This window comes from Camelina sativa, chromosome 2 (genome assembly GCF_000633955.1).
Source record: "Camelina sativa cultivar DH55 chromosome 2, Cs, whole genome shotgun sequence".
Classification (NCBI taxonomy): Eukaryota; Viridiplantae; Streptophyta; class Magnoliopsida; order Brassicales; family Brassicaceae; genus Camelina; species Camelina sativa.
The window spans coordinates 24628688-24644522 of NC_025686.1; the positions used below are offsets into that span (position 1 = coordinate 24628688).

Here is a 15835-nt window from a genome sequence, read left to right on the forward strand (position 1 = left end):
TCGGTAATATATATTTGATTCGATCTTGTCTGAACTGAAAGCATATGAGAGATAATGACCAATCAAACAGTCGACAGCTGAACAAACAAAGTCAACGAAGCCCAAACTCTTCAGGAGAGAACCAACGATGGATTATCTTGGGATTGATCTGAGCTGCGCGATGGGTTCTCTCCGGAGCGGTGAGTTTCCGGCGAAAGATTGTCTTCTTCCTCTCATCTCTAAGCTGCTCGGTTACTTCGTCGTCGCTGGTTCAATGACCGTCAAGCTTCCTCAGGTTGGTTAGTCAACTCAAATCAATCAAGGATTGGATTTTTTCAAGCCTAATTCCCCAAATTTGTGATTTTGTAGATAATGAAAATAGTGGACAACAAGAGTGTAAAAGGGTTAAGCGTTGTAGCATTTGAGCTCGAAGTGGTTGGTTACACAATCTCACTTGCTTATTGTCTTTACAAAGAGCTTCCCTTTTCAGCTTTTGGTGAATTAGCTTTTCTTTTGATCCAAGCTTTGATCTTGGTGGGCTGTATCTATTACTTCTCTAGACCTCTCTCTGTAGCTACTTGGGTCAGAGCGCTTCTTTACTTTGCTTTAGCACCAACTGTGTTAGCTGGTAAGATTGATCCTTTGCTATTCGAAGCTCTTTATGCTTCTAAGCATTTGATTTTTCTCTCTGCAAGAATCCCTCAGATTTGGAAGAACTTTAGAAACAAAAGCACTGGACAACTTAGTTTCTTGACTTGTTTCATGAACTTCGGTGGTGCTTTGGCGAGAGTTTTCACCAGCTATCAGGCGAAAGCTCCACTTAGCATGTTTATAAGTTTCTTTATCGCAATCATCACTAATGGAACTATTATGAGTCAGATTCTACTGTATCGGAGCAAAGGGAAAGAAGAGAAGCAACTGAAAGATAAAAAGATTTTATGATGTGGCTTTGTAATAGAGATTAAACCAGATGTTGCAAGTGTTCAATAAAGTAAGCTTGTTTTCATTACTACTCACAATTCCCCCCAGTTTCAATATGTGGACTCAATCAAAGCTACACTTATTTTTACTTTTAAAGGAGTGAATAGTTCAGTAGTTTTTCACGCTATTTTTGTTTTTACTATTAACTGTGAAGTGCAAGTGAATGCTTGTTTAAGCAATGGTTTCAATGGCGACTTTTTGCCTGGATCTAAGCTCCTCGCTTTTTTCCTCAACAGCTTCCCATAGTTCAGGAAGAGCTTCACGAATGTTGTGAATATGCTCCAATGCCATATCAACTCCTTCCTCTCTGTGTGAGGTCCCAACCTAATAATACAAAAAAGTGAGTGAGTTTTGAGATTGACAAGTTTTGTTTTAAACTTGTTTGTATCTGTTTATTTTACTTACCCATACGGTGTGGAGACCTACGCGTTTCCCGGTTTGTATGTTGCGGATGCTGTCATCAAAGAACAACTGAAGAAAAAAAACAAGATATTTGCAAGTTATTAAGCTTCAGTGATGAATTGGTTTAGGTAGAAAAACAAAAGCAGTTAATATTTTGATAAAGTTCTTACTGTCTTCTTAGGATTGATGTTGGCCATCTTGAAAACCTGTTCGAATGCTCCTTCAGATGGTTTGCATACAACTGGTGTCTTTGGGAGTTCGACTTTGGGGTCAGGATTTGCCATGTAACTGATTATATCGAAGATTTCTCTAGTTTTGGTATCATGAGGAGTTTCAGTTTTGGTGATGGGGTTCAGAGTCTCAAAAGATATGACTTTTTCGAAGCAGCCTTCTAGGCCTAGCCTGGCAATGATCTTGGCTGCATGAGCCTTGTCTGCATTCGTGAAAACCTATGAAAAGAATAACAACAATGGAAGATCAGATAAACAAACCAATCAGAAACCACATTTAAGAGCTTAGCATCAAGGAGCAAAACACATACAACTTTGCGAATAGGCAAGCTAAGAATAATATTCCTCAAAATTGGGTCAGGCTTCAGTGTTGAGTATGGCAATCTCCCATGAACAAAACTGTAAAACAAAGTAAGAAGCTCAAGTTCCAAACACCTTTAAAAGACATGTAAAGCAAAAAGTGAAAGACAGGTTAAGTTTAATACCTGTGAAAATCATCGTAGTCAAAGTCATAACCCACGGCCTAAAAGAATCAACATCAGAAACGAATATGTATTAACAATATTGAATGATATGGAAGAATGTAACAGTGTAGTGAAGGAATATATAAAGATACCTTGAGACCAGCCATAGTAGTTCCATAGATTTTATAAAGCGAAAGGCACAGTTCTTGGACTTTAGCTTCTTCAATACCAAGTTTCTGAGTCATATACTCTAAACAACAACAACAATTAAACGTTAAGCTATAACATGAGCAAGCTGAAGAACAACAAGAGAAAGCGAACAGGCTCTTACCTTGAATGTTCGTTTTCACTTGCATAGCCAAACCAGAACTGAGAGGGTAAAGAGTATCATCTATATCTGTTTTGATTATAGTCAAACCACAAAACAATTAATCAGAAAAGGTTAAAACTTTAAACCCAAATCTCAACCACCAAATTGCAACAAACTAAACTAAATAACTAATATTCAAATCCAAATCCTAAAAAAAAAAAAAGCGTCTTTTTTTTTCTTACCAAACAAAAGACCATCATATTTGGCTTCAGAAGTTTGCTTAAAGTCTTCCTCGTACGCCATTACGATAATTCCAAATCACACCTGAAACAAAACCACAACAAAACTGAATCCAAACGTCTCCAACACACGTTTCACATAAAAGGTTAAAACTTTGACATACAGATCCCAAAAGATTATACATTTCATAGTTATGCTTAAATTAACATCTTAACTCATTACTAAACATATAATCTGAAACCATATCTCGAGATAAACAAATTAGTAGGAACCGTGACTAAAGAAATGATACAGATCGAATCATACACGAACATGCAGAAAATGAATCTGAAACAAATAAACAAAAGATAAAGTTAAAAATGAAGAAAGTGGGAACCTTTTCTGATCAATGAGAGAGAGAGAAGAAAATGAGAAGGTATAAACGAAAACGTTTCAATGGCTTCTCTTCTCTTTCACACAGTCTCTCTAATGACACATCGATTGGTTCTCATTAAATCTAGGGACAAACGCATTTTTTCTCTCTCACTCACTCAAGCGTCGTCATCTACGATTTCTCCACGTGGTTGTTTAGCTTTTCTCCATCATAAAGCTAAACGAATTATACGATGACACGTGTATTGTATGAGAACCGACCAAACACACTTTTTTAATCTTTTTCAAAAAATGTATCGTGCGCTTTAATTTATTGACCTACCTTAAAATTCGGTTCGGTTTAGTTTTATTGCTGATGTACCACTCCGGTCCACTTGAACCGGATACACAACTTGAGCAGTAGTATTAAGAAGGTTAATGTTAACCATCTCGAACTCTCCAAGACTGAAGTAATTTAAATTAGCCAATACGAGACTATATTATGTGACATAAGTATAACTCTTACGTTTCTAATTAAATTTATGAATTGTCTAATCATAAGTTTTGTTTTGTCCTCATGATTTGCAATAGCAATTACCAAGTTTTATGGACCACACTTGTGTTATAATATCTCGAAACATAAAAGAAAACGAAGGATGTGCAATATGTTTAATTAACTTCTAAAACCAGAAAAAATAGTACTAATGTTTCATAAACTTATTTAAGAACATATGTATGTATAGACCAAAAGTTTTGTTTTTTGTCCTCCTCGTTTGTAACAGCAATTACCAAGTTTTATGGACCACACCCGATCGTGCTATAAAAATCGAAACGAAAGATGTGCAATATGTTCCACATAATGTATTATAGTATATATATCATTACTCTTTTCATCGACCGTTGCAGCAACGATAAACGATGTATATTACTCTTAGCTAGTATATATGTGGTAACTATATGTATGTAAACATGGACACATGATCAAGCTTCAACAGAAGTTGCAATAGAGATCTGTGCGAGGTAACTGATTCTTTCAGAATCCTTGTAGTTGTTGTTGCTGTTGGATTCCGACCATAACTCTGGTAATGCTGATTTCATGTTGTGAATGCTTTCTAAGGCGTAATCACTTCCATCTACTTTTTCTGATTTACCGACCTGTCATCAATTTTAAAATGATAATTTTTCATTCAGTGTAATAGTGTATATAATTAAGTCTTGGAAATGTACATATATGTTTGATGATTTTTCACTAATTTCTTCTTAGAGTTCAACATGTTAACCGGATCTTACTACCAAGACTGTACGAAGACCCATGACTTTTGCGGTTTGGATGTTCCGGATACTGTCGTCGAAGAACAACTGTAGAAGAAAGAAACACCGATTGATATTGATTATGAGATCAAACTACTGATTAATTAAGAAAAAAGTAAAAGAAAAAAAAATGTCTAGTTATGTTAGTTTTAAGTCATCAAATCTTACGGTCTTGTGGGGATTGAGCTGTGCCATCTCGAAGGCTTTCTCGAAAGCAATCTCGGTTGGTTTACAGATAACCGGATTCTCGGGAAGATGACCTGTGACACAAGAATTCTCAGCATCATTGGTCTTAGGGTTTAAGGTCTCGAAACTTATGATTCTCTCAAAACAGTCTTCAATGCCCGAGTCTTTTTAGAGCCTTCATCACATGAACATCATCTCCATTTGAGAACACCTTTTATAAATAAACCAAAATTTTATTAAACTGAAATTTAAGCTATTAGAAAAGAAAAAGAAAAAAAAAAACAATAGAGAAAAGATAAAACAATACCAATTTTCGAAAAGGTAGGCTAAGAAGTAGATTTCTCAGAACCGGGTCCGGTTTAAGGTTTTCATAGGGTAATCTCCCATGAACATAGCTGTGGTACTCGTCATCGTCGAATTCATAACCTATAGCCTAAATAAATAATCAAATAATTAAAGTTTTGGTTTTACAGTAAGTAAGCCAATGTCGTCGAGTTTGTAACAATGAAACAATTCAGGTGAAGTTTGGAGTCGTCAACTAGTACGTATGTGATTATGCTTTAATTAACAAAAATATACCGTAAGGCCAGCCATTGAAGTTCCATATGTTCTATAGAGAAGTTGGTTTAGTTCAACACTCTGTCTTCTTCTATTCCAAGCTTTTGAACCATGAATTCTGCCAAAGGACTGTTCGTAAATTTCCAAGTGTTTTCCCTAATAAACATGTTAAATTAAAAAAAGTGGAAAAGACTAGTACCTATGATGTTGTTGGCGCATGCTTCTAATAAACCGGAGCTTAGAGGATATAGAGTATCATCCAAATCTATTGGATAAAAAAAAACAATAGAGATAGATCAATAAAAAAAAATTAATTGCTTGCATATTCTTAAATTTGATCTAACAAATTAGACATCACTTCTTCTTACCAAAGACAAGACATTCATATCTTGGTGTGGAGTTGGTCACGAATTCCATATTTCTCTTCCAAACTAGCAGATTCAAAAAAAAACAGAAGTAATGAAAATCAAAAGAAAGATCATTTGAAAATGCAATTCTGTTTGCAACCAAAGAAAATGAAAAGATAGAGGAGACATTATTTACCTTAGTGCTAGATGAGGGTATTAAAAGAGAGAAATTACAAGATTTTAGAGAAATGGTGATGAACTGATCATGAAGATAAAATATTTGATGAAGCGAATTGATAACGCAGGTATGTATGTGTTTTATATAAGAAACAAGCTAATGCGCGTTATAGGCTACGTGAAAACAAAAGTCAATAATAGCGTTCGACTTTTAGTTGTTGCAATCCAATAGTACTTATTAATAGTACATAGTTTAATTTAAAGAAGAAAAAAAAAATACTAGTTCTCATGATATATTCGTTGATGGGAAACTAACATTATTCGTTTGCTTGACCATATGTCACGTTTTCCATATTACTGAAAATTATTTTATAGAGTGGGACATCTTGAGATCGATCTTTCTTGTCAAAATAAGTACACTCACGATTGTTGGTTTATATAAGTATATAATTAACCCACATAACCACATTCTATAATAGTTATTCCTCAACTATTTGATTTCACCGACCATTTTCGGAAATATCATCGCTCAATCATCAAGATCTGTCAGTCTCGATGCAACAATATTGTTATCCATATATGCACATGTTATCGTCAAATCAGGGAGGGAAAGCAATTACTCACGACGACATCGACATCGACATCGACGTCGACCACTGTTTTCACGTGACATTAATTTCACTTTTTGCTAATCAAATGATGCGCATAATTTACGAGCCGACACCAAAACTTTTTCAAAATGCTTCGTGTGCCTTTATTTGTTTAATTTATCTTTTTTTCTTTGTTTTGAACAACCTATTTGTTTAATTTATCTATAAATTAATTTGTTTCAAAAAAAAATGTACTAATATAGCTATTGTAGTTGAGCAGAATTTTCCATCTTTTTGTTTTAACCCATCTAAACCTAATGCATTTAGCTAAGAGGAAAAAAAAAATACTTAGGCCCGTAACGGCTGTTAACAATATATCAACGCACGATACAAGATACAAGATACGAATGGATATATTTTTTTTATTGAAAACATTAATTAAATACGGAAATATCAGTGATGAGCACATGTAAAGTTTAAGCTTGAATAGTAGTTTCAATTGAGATCTGTGTAGCGTAAACAATTCTTTCAGATTCTTTGTCGTTGATGTTGGATTCCAACCATAACTCTGGAAATGCTTCTTTCATGTTGTGAATGCTTTCTAACGCGTAATCACTTCCATCCACCTTTTCTGATTTCCCAACCTGAAATAAATTTAAATTAGTAACTTTTAATTTATTTTTTATTTAGTTAGGTATTGGTTAACATGTTAACCGGTTCTTACCAAGACTGTATGGAGACCAACGGCTTTTCCGGTTTGGATGTTTCGGACACTGTCGTCGAAGAACAACTACACACACACAAAAAAAACATGATAATGTTGATTAGGAGATATATAAAACTATTGAGTAAGGGAAAATCTAACTCAACCCCGAAAGAAAAGTCTAAATGTTTAGTTATTCGTTTATATATGAAACTACTTACTGTTTTGTGAGGATCAATCTGTGCGATTTCGAATGCTTTCTCGAAAGCAATCTCGGTTGGTTTACAGATAACCGGATTCTCGGGAAGATGACCTGTCTCGCAAGAAACCTCATCAGCCTCGTTGATCACAGGGTTTAAGGTCTCGAAACTTATGATTCTCTCAAAACAATCTTCAATGCCGAGTCTTTTTAGAGCCCTCATCACATGAGCATCATCTCCATTCGAGAAAACCTTAAGAATCAAACCCGAATATTATAAATATAACATAAAAATCTAAAACTTGAAACTTAGAAAAAGAAAAGATAATTAAAGAAAACAATACCAATTTTCGGAAAGGTAGACTAGTGAGGAGATTTCTCAGAACCGGGTCCGGTTTAAGGTTTTCATAAGGTAATCTCCCATGAACAAAGCTGTGGTACTCGTCATTATCGAATTCATAACCTACAGCCTGCAGAAGAAATGATCCTGTATTTTAAATATGATTTAACCTATATATATAGACACTAATTATTTACTGCCTCTACATCTATGATCTATCCATTGACCAACATATATGTACGATCAAGGTAAATTTTACCTTAAGACCAGCCATTGTAGTTCCATGTTTCTTGTAAAGAATATCATTTAGCTCAACTACTCCCTCTTCATCTATTCCAAGCTTTTCAACCATAAATTCTGCACAAGGGTAATTTGGTGATTTTAAGGACTTTTTTCTTTTTTCTTCTCCATATGATATGTGTAAACATATAAAGAATTAATCAAAAATATGAAGAGTTAATTAGCAAACCTATAATGTTGTTGGTGCATGCGTCTGATAAACCAGAGCTGAAAGGGTAAAGAGTATCATCCAAATCTATTGGAAACAAAAACATAGAGAAATATACAAAGATCAATAAAATTTGGTAAATTGCTTCCATTTTATTGAATGTAAGAATCAAAACGAAACTTCTTACCAAAGAGGAGACATTCATATATTGGTGGAGAGGTGTTCACAAATTCCATTTCTTCAGAAACTGCAAATCTGATTGGTTCTAAAAACATCATAAACAAAAAAAAAACTAAAGAATGAGCATTTAAAATTTGAAAACTTAGAAAAAGAAATACATGTAGAACAGTACTCTGGTTAGGTAAGGTTAGAAGAAGCAATTACCTATAAAATAAAAGATGAAAGAAAAATAATAGACGTGAGAGAAACGAAGAAGAGAAAAAAATATTTGATGAAGAAAAGAAGAGAAACGCAGAGTCTTTATATAAGAAAGTTGAATACGTGTGAGAGAATATATAAAGTCACTAAAATAATTGAGTATTAAATTAATTATTTAGACAACGAGTAAGTCTTTGCTTAATCATCAAGTTTATAATGTTTAATTTTCCTTGTCAAGAAAAAGAGATTTTATGGATTATAGAAATGGTTCTCATGATTCCCATTGATGTGCAATTCAAAAGCATATAAGATATTTTCATTAGGCATTACAATAAAGTCCACGCGTCAATAGTAACATATCGTTCTCTTTGATCATGTCACCCTTCCCAATTTGATCTAGAACTATAGAATACAAAAAGAAAGACTTCTGTGACTGAAATATTCTTGACCGTGTGACATTAATAGATAAAAATACCTAATCTCTTTTTTTCCTTACTATTACTCCTCAATATATACATAATACATTTAATGTATGACCCGAATTGGTCTTATTTTTGTTAAAATATTTTTGGTCTTAAACAATGGAAAAGTAAATATATATTCGAGACGACTTTATATAGCACAAAAGGGATAAATCATAATAATATACAGTATAACTCTAATTTTATAAAAGTACACTATATATGCTATTAGTGTTCGTGACAACAAATCTGTCATTATTTATTGATTTGCAGCTTTGCACTAAATTAATTACGCTGGAAAATGACAAATGAAAATTAATAAGAGTCTTAAAGTTAAAGTTGGAGTTTCAACATCTTAAGCCCACACTTCATAAATGGCGCCATGTGCAGCGACCGGTCGGTTTTCAACGGTTAGGATCCCCGCCGGCGTTATAGTCAACACATGTTAGCTGAGCCAATTTATATAGATAGAACCTTCCTCACTTTTTACAGTTTTGCCCCCAAGCCCATTACGCTAATTTAGACCTTAACCTATTTTCTTCATACTGGGCTAGTTTCTATAAGCCCATAGGCCCATTATAATTAGTGAACACTGAAGTAAAAAATTAGTTCACTTTCTCTCTGTGTTATCTGTTTTTGTTTAGTTTCGGGTTCGAAGCAGATATGAAGCTACAATATTTTTTCTGAATCTTTGGTCTTTGTATCTGTTTTTATTTTTCATTTTGTAAAATTTATATTCGCCATGGAAGCTGTGCTTCTGTGCTCGAAGGTTGTTCCTCGAGCTACGACGCCGTTTGAAGAGTCCCGAAAGTTTTCGTTCAGGCATTTAAACAAACACCTTAAGTGCAATTCGATTCGTGCTGATTCCAGAACCACTCCGTTACTCCCAAGTTTTGAAGCGGTCAAGAGTCAATCTATCTGGAGAGGTGCTTCGTTTCCAGTTCGAAAAGGTTCATGGGTTTCGCCCAGATGCTCGATTTCTAGCTCGACTGTTTCCGATTCCGATAACCCTTTCCTTAGCCAATTCAAAACCTTCTCGTTTGGTTCACTGGTGGAGAAAGTTCGGGACTTGAAGAAAGTGAAGCCCATAGATGTTGCGAAGTTAACTCTTCTTCTATCGGTTTTGACTTTAGCTGCTAAAAAGATTGCGACTTTAGCTCTGGACCCTTTCTTCTGGATGTATTTCAGCTGGACATGGCTGTTCTGGCCTTGGTTTATCGCTTTTGGGCTTGCGGGTTACGGGATTTACTGTTTCCGTAAGCACTGGATTGGAGAAGCCAATGCCTTTGAGCAGCTTGGTATTGTAAGTTCAGTTTTCACATGGCTTACACTTGTGCCTCCTGCTTATTTCAATGGCTATCTTGAAGGCTGGCCTTATGTGTTCTTCTTGGCTTATCATTACTTTTTCTTCTTCAACGTAACTGTGAGAAAAAGGCTCTATGGAGATTACTATGCTCGCTCCCATGATCCTAAATGGGATGTGAACACGCCTTTATGGTCTCGGGTTTTGTTTGGTGTTGGTGTCATGGTTGGACATTGGCTTGCGGCTTTTGAAGGACCTGAGCTGCATCGTTTACCAGGTGGTTGGACCAATGTAGGGATATGGATTTTGATTGTGGTTACAATGCTTATGCATTACGATTCAACTCTGTATCTCGCTAGATATTCTGAAAAGGTTGTTGTTCCAACGGCTGTTGTGCAGTTTGGTCCTTATAGATGGGTCAGGCATCCGATATATGCTTCTACGATGCTTCTCTTTGCTACATACTGCACTGCTCTGCGTGCGCCTTTGAGTCTGTTGTTTCTTTTAGCGGTTTCTTTGGTTTACTATAACAAGAAGGCCAAGCTGGAGGAAGAATTGATGGTGGAGAATTTCGGACAAAGCTATTCGGATTATGCTGATAAGGTTAGGCACAAGTTCATTCCTTTTGTTTACTAGTGCTTTTTAGAGGAACATCCGAACATGTATTGTGTGTCTAGTTATCTGGTATCTATCAGTCAGAGATGTATGAATGAAGCTGAGTTGGATTTTGTTATTTTTAATGGTAATGTTAGGCTTGTGAAAGGGATATGCTTTTATGCTATTCATGGTTCTCTTACTTTCTATTTCAAGATATTTGTCATTAGTAATTAAACTAGTAATATTAGTTTAAAGTTCAAAACTATGGGTTAGCACGAATCTGAAAAGTGATTGGCTCTTATGGAAAACCAAACTTCACATCATCTTTGATTGCTTGTAGCTGTAGCTTATTGAGTGTTATGTTACTTTCCCAACAAATATTTTGATTGAGCGCTTTGTATAGTATTATTAGTGCCTTGTCTTTTGTCCTTGTTTTGGTGATCCAATTATCGCTGTCGCATAATCAACCGTGATTTGCTGCATCCATTTTCTTGACTTGATCCATTTAATTGGGTACATGTGACCCTAATTTTGTAAATCTCCTGATCTAAACTGATTCCCTGACTTAAAGTTTATGAACAACTCCAGTTAAAAATTAAAGCTGCCTGCTTTCTTTCTGAGTGTTTTCGCCTTTACACGTAAGAAACCGCACAGGGAACAATCTTAATCATGATTAGTCTAAATAAAGTGACATTTCTAATCTAATAATTTTCCTAATCCCACTTGTTCCACACTAATCAATCATGTTTAGTTTAATAAAATTCTTCTATCCTGATACAAACTTTATTTTTTTTTATCGTCCTTTGCATTTGCAACCCATTATCAAACTCCACCTGGAAATGTTTCTTTAATTGGCTTCTTCATGGTACTTTGGAGAAAAAAAGGTTTTGAGGTTTGTGTATAAAACACTTGAGATCTTGAGATATGTCATATTGAAAACTCTTTAGGTTTGGCTTCTGTTCCTGACACACTTGTATAGTGAAGTGGGCTTGTGTTATATTTGATGCAATCTCTCTCTCTCTTTATTCAAAAGTCAATTAGAGATCTTGATGCTACTTCTGTCCCTTTCCAAGTGATTTTACATCGACCAACTAGCTTTCTTCATGAGTGTATATATTCATGTACCTATCCCTCTCAATTCCTTATCACCAAAATCATCTTGCTGATTCATTTGCTTTCTGAATCCTCTTGCTTTCCTCTTTGCTTTTTTTTCATTTGTTGGGTTAAAATCCAAAGAAGTTCCCAAATTTAGAGCTCGAAACCGATAAGGATCTTTTCTGCGGTTGATATAGCTGGGTTCTCGATGATTAGGGAAAAAGGTGTAGCCCTTTGGTGGATGTTATCAGCCAGTAGTCGCAGATGCAGCACCATTAAGATTCACAAGAGATGTGGTTCCCTTTGTTTTCGCCCCTCGATCCGAAGAAAAGGGTTCCTTTCGAGTGGGAATCTTGATGATGCTGCATCAGCAAATACATGGCTACTATTGTCAGTTTCTTTGTTCATTCTCTAGTAAAGATAGTCTTGGAGATCGATCTTACAAGGACACAAATCCAAGAAGGTAAAGTCTATTTTCTCTTCTCTGACTCTTGATCATGCACATGTTGTGAAATATCTTTTTAAATAAATGGTGTTTCTATCTTGCTTATATTATTGGCAAAACCATTCACATGTGGACCTTTCAAAGGATCCCCACCCATGCTTTAAAAACCCAAACAAGATTATAACAACTGTGTATTTAAAACACTCATATGGTTCTAATCTTGAATGTGAATGATAGTGAGAACTTAGAAGTGAGAGGTCTCTTGTGGTTACGGTTGTGGGAACTCACATGGTCACATGTGAAAATGGTCCGTAAGTGTGTTTTTTTAGTCAATTATTTGCCGTTGGTCCCAAGCTTTATTGTGTATTTATATAGTTTCTTGACCCGATCAAGAAAAAAATAAAACATTGTTTCCACATGGATCATATGAATCTCGAGGCACATTTTACTTGTTGAAAAATATCTTGGTTAAGGCTTAAGGGAGATATTAGTGCATACAGAAACTGTACATAAGAAAGTTTTACAAAGATTATTTTTTCAATAAAATTATATTGGGAATGTTCAAAATATACATAAATTGGTGGTCAATCGTGCAATGGAATATTATTTGTGAAAGTAAATTCAGATTTCACTTGCTATTTGTTTTACGACTTTTTCTTTGGCTAATCGTACACTAATGGTCCCAACTCGTGATAATGTTTTTAATCCCGCGTTTGGAAGCTTTTTGAATAAGTAATTGAAGATGACAGAGCTTGTAAGTAATGACGTCGATAACATATAGTTTAATGAGCTTGTGTACTTAATATTATTATGTGAAGTTCTAGCCCGATAAATCAGAATCTCTCCTAAGTTTGACCAAAAAAAAAAACCAGAGTCTCTCAAAGATGATATGCCATGTTACATTTGAAATTAAAAAATCCGAATTATGTATTTGAATTGTGTTAGATTTCCACATAATCATATTAGTTACGTACCCATGCATATATAATTTGTCAGCAATTTGGAACAGAACATGTAATATCATTGTTTTGGATATTAACGTTATTGTATCTCCACTCAAATTTGAATCTAGTAATATAATTTTATTGTAAATTGTTGAATGTATTACGTTTAAAAACATAATTCAAATTTGCGTTGTACCCTGAGAAAAGAAATACAGTATTGTGTACTACATTAATATTTACAACTGTCTGTTTTCTATATTTTTAATAATAATACTGAATAAGAGCACTATAATATATAATGTTCAATTTTTCTCGATTTAAGAAAAATATTAATTCCTTGGACAATCTCTATAGGTACATGTGTGTGTAGTAGTAGACAAATGTAAATATAACAAAATTGTATAGTACTATAAGTTTGACCTATACTTCATTCTAACTCACTAATATTCTCTTTGCTCCGTCTTCAATTCAAACATCAAACACACTCACACACAGAGAGATACACATATGCTACATTGATGTACATTTACATACTGAGTAGTTTGATCAGAAGAAACGACTGAGAAAATCTACTCTTGATTGATGGATGATGAGACGTTGTGGAAAGTTTCCAAGAAAGATTTCATCTCCGAAACCACTCATTTCTCTTCAAAACATCATGTTTTCACACGAAGCTTCTCAACAAAAGCTTCTTCTTCTTCTTCGTCTTCTTCTTCAAACCCCGTTGTATTCACACGAAGTTTCTCAACTAAACCCACTTCGTATTCTTCATCATTAGAGCCCACCTTTAGACGTAGTTTCTCTGCAAAACCTACTCCTTCGAAATCTCCGTTTCTGTCTAGAAGCGGTTCAACGAAATGTCAAGCTGATGGTACATCTTCCACGACTTCTGCTGCTTCCAAGTGTTCCATCTCTCGGAGCTTGTCTCAGAAAGGAGCTTCAGTGACCCGAAAGTATCGTAATATAGCTAAGGAGCACAAGTCTCGGTTTTACATCATGAAACGCTGCGTTTCAATGCTCGTTTGTTGGCACAAACATGCCTGATGAGATCATCGTTATGAATGTGAAGAAACAAGACTAGGTTATATAATTACAGATTTTACTCTTTTTTTTTTTTTTTTTCGTTTCATTTTCTTTACACATCTTTTAATTTTTTGAAAGCAGAAATCTGTATCGATGGACGATGGTACACTCTTTCCATTTTAATTAAATGTATTTTTTATTACGGAGTGTTCTTTTATACTTCAAACAAAAAAAAAATACTAGTAGAAAGAAAAAACTGCAAAAAATTACTTTGCAATTGAAAAATATAATGGACTACTATTTTGTTTTGTTTTGATTTATTGTGCCAAAAAATGTCTAACATACTATACATTGAATGATTGTGTTGAACATTTTTTTTTTTATAATCGCATTTGTATCATCGACTACGACTCAAAATGTAATGTTAACAGTACAAAGTGTTACTGAATTTATCTTCGTCAAACTATATTTTTCTAAGCTGTTTTCTTTCGATTGAAATGGTTGTATACTACTCTAATTTTTGTGTGATACAGAGGGAGTAATATTTGTATTGAAGTTAGAGAGATTCCTTCTGAAACATTGGGAAATTAAAAGACATAAACAAAACTGTACCAAGTGTCCGGTGTTCCAGGTCCACCGTTCGCATTTATATTTGTCGGTCCATATTATTGTTAAAAAAGTAAATATTGGTACTATCGTTTTGAAATACTGATTTGATATAACTATATGCAAATTAAACCGCATTGCTTTACACTTTTTGTTTGTTGGTTCAATCGCATTGTTGGGCTTGACGTTGGCCGAATATAATCTGTAATGGATCTTTTAAGAAGAAGAAATCCTATGTGGTAACTAAATCCATTGTGCATGTGAATCTATTTTTTTTCTTCTATTTGTCTCCATTGTACAAATGCTTGCATTTTCTGTTTTACAACGATTTACATTGAGTTGTTAATCCAACGAACATTAATAATAAGAAGAAAAAAAAAACAATTTGAACAAAGATAGATGGAAAAAAACTAATTAATGAAACTAAAGTTATTGGGATATTATTCTACAAATCATATCCCATATGTTATGTTATCTATTTCCTTATCAAGTTTCTGTATATTCTCTACTAGTCCTGTAATTATTAGGCTTGCTGGCTAAGCAATGGTCTCCTATATATCTCTGTAATCTCTCTCACGGTAAACATATAGAAATATCTTTCTCAATCATCGTTCATCTCTTTATGGTATCAGAGCCTGAAAATTGAGAATCTGATCAATTTTTTCTTTCCTTTTCTTGTTCATCATGTCTGGTAACAATGAAAACGGAGTACCGACCGAAACACCGACCCCGACTCCGACTCTCGAAGTGAGACGCACCATCTCACCTTATGACTTGACCGCCGCTGACAACCCTGGTGCTGTGATCTCGCATCCTCTACTCAAGGGGATGAATTACGAAGAATGGGCTGTTGGTTTCAAAACCGCTCTCTGTTCCAGGAAGAAATTTGGGTTCCTTGATGGATCCATTGCTCGCCCTGCCGATGGATCTCCTGACTTGGACGACTGGTGGACTATTCAGGCGTTGCTCGTGTCTTGGATTCGCATGACGATTGATCCTTCGTTACGCTCCAATATCTCTCATCGGGATGTAGCCAAGGATCTCTGGGACCATCTCAAGAAGCGCTTCTCCGTCACCAATGGACCTCGTATCCAGCAACTGAAGGCCGAACTTGCTTGTTGTAAGCAAAGAGGACTTGCCATTGAAGCTTATTATGGTAAGTTAAAT

The 15835-nt window shown here is 34.9% G+C and overlaps 5 protein-coding genes and 1 pseudogene across 6 annotated transcripts; 3 read left to right on the forward strand and 3 right to left on the reverse strand.

The window, feature by feature from the left end:
- On the forward strand, window positions 22–1087 carry LOC104736713 (mannose-P-dolichol utilization defect 1 protein homolog 1). The gene is made up of 2 exons (XM_010456761.2): window positions 22–274; window positions 349–1087. The coding sequence occupies exons 1-2, from the start codon at window positions 128–130 to the stop codon at window positions 919–921; spliced, it is 720 nt and encodes a 239-aa protein (XP_010455063.1). The 5' UTR covers window positions 22–127; the 3' UTR covers window positions 922–1087.
- LOC104736708 (uncharacterized protein C24B11.05-like) lies at window positions 967–3092 on the reverse strand. The gene is made up of 9 exons (XM_010456747.1): window positions 2983–3092; window positions 2609–2690; window positions 2388–2453; window positions 2209–2306; window positions 2078–2115; window positions 1904–1991; window positions 1533–1811; window positions 1366–1431; window positions 967–1284 (listed from the first exon to the last, which is right to left on the reverse strand). The coding sequence occupies exons 2-9, from the start codon at window positions 2667–2669 to the stop codon at window positions 1132–1134; spliced, it is 849 nt and encodes a 282-aa protein (XP_010455049.1). The 5' UTR covers window positions 2670–2690; window positions 2983–3092; the 3' UTR covers window positions 967–1131.
- LOC104736721 lies at window positions 3732–5637 on the reverse strand (annotated as a pseudogene).
- On the reverse strand, window positions 6465–8264 carry LOC104736731 (suppressor of disruption of TFIIS-like). Its single transcript, XM_010456783.1, has 8 exons — window positions 8201–8264; window positions 8004–8081; window positions 7838–7903; window positions 7628–7725; window positions 7373–7498; window positions 7051–7281; window positions 6851–6916; window positions 6465–6770 (listed from the first exon to the last, which is right to left on the reverse strand). The coding sequence occupies exons 2-8, from the start codon at window positions 8050–8052 to the stop codon at window positions 6603–6605; spliced, it is 804 nt and encodes a 267-aa protein (XP_010455085.1). The 5' UTR covers window positions 8053–8081; window positions 8201–8264; the 3' UTR covers window positions 6465–6602.
- On the forward strand, window positions 9257–10767 carry LOC104736740. 2 transcript variants are annotated; one of them, XM_010456801.2, is made up of 2 exons: window positions 9257–10249; window positions 10358–10767. In XM_010456801.2, the coding sequence occupies exons 1-2, from the start codon at window positions 9398–9400 to the stop codon at window positions 10592–10594; spliced, it is 1089 nt and encodes a 362-aa protein (XP_010455103.1). In that variant the 5' UTR covers window positions 9257–9397; the 3' UTR covers window positions 10595–10767. The 2 variants fall into 2 exon arrangements, with proteins under 2 accessions (XP_010455103.1, XP_010455094.1); XM_010456792.2 differs by having other exon boundaries at window positions 9257–10767.
- Window positions 11341–14261, forward strand: LOC104736755 (putative protein TPRXL). The gene has a single exon (XM_010456811.2). It carries the CDS (start codon window positions 13622–13624, stop codon window positions 14081–14083), a length of 462 nt encoding a protein of 153 aa, XP_010455113.1. The 5' UTR covers window positions 11341–13621; the 3' UTR covers window positions 14084–14261.

What these genes read in the sequence shown, in the direction of transcription:
- LOC104736731 (XM_010456783.1), bottom strand. Translation starts at nt 8,052, where the DNA reads ATGGAATTTGTGAACACCTCTCCACCAATATATGAATGTCTCCTCTTT. An exon ending in ATATGAATGTCTCCTCTTTG is followed by an intron (nt 7,904 to 8,003) that starts GTAAGAAGTTTC and finishes TGTTTCCAATAG; the next exon opens with ATTTGGATGATACTCTTTAC. An exon ending in GTCTACCTTTCCGAAAATTG is followed by an intron (nt 7,282 to 7,372) that starts GTATTGTTTTCT and finishes TTGATTCTTAAG; the next exon opens with GTTTTCTCGAATGGAGATGA.
- LOC104736740 (XM_010456792.2), top strand. Translation starts at nt 9,398, where the DNA reads ATGGAAGCTGTGCTTCTGTGCTCGAAGGTTGTTCCTCGAGCTACGACG.
- LOC104736713 (XM_010456761.2), top strand. Translation starts at nt 128, where the DNA reads ATGGATTATCTTGGGATTGATCTGAGCTGCGCGATGGGTTCTCTCCGG. An exon ending in TGACCGTCAAGCTTCCTCAG is followed by an intron (nt 275 to 348) that starts GTTGGTTAGTCA and finishes GTGATTTTGTAG; the next exon opens with ATAATGAAAATAGTGGACAA.
- LOC104736708 (XM_010456747.1), bottom strand. Translation starts at nt 2,669, where the DNA reads ATGGCGTACGAGGAAGACTTTAAGCAAACTTCTGAAGCCAAATATGAT. An exon ending in ATATGATGGTCTTTTGTTTG is followed by an intron (nt 2,454 to 2,608) that starts GTAAGAAAAAAA and finishes TAATCAAAACAG; the next exon opens with ATATAGATGATACTCTTTAC. An exon ending in ACATCAATCCTAAGAAGACA is followed by an intron (nt 1,432 to 1,532) that starts GTAAGAACTTTA and finishes TTTTTTCTTCAG; the next exon opens with TTGTTCTTTGATGACAGCAT.
- LOC104736755 (XM_010456811.2), top strand. Translation starts at nt 13,622, where the DNA reads ATGGATGATGAGACGTTGTGGAAAGTTTCCAAGAAAGATTTCATCTCC.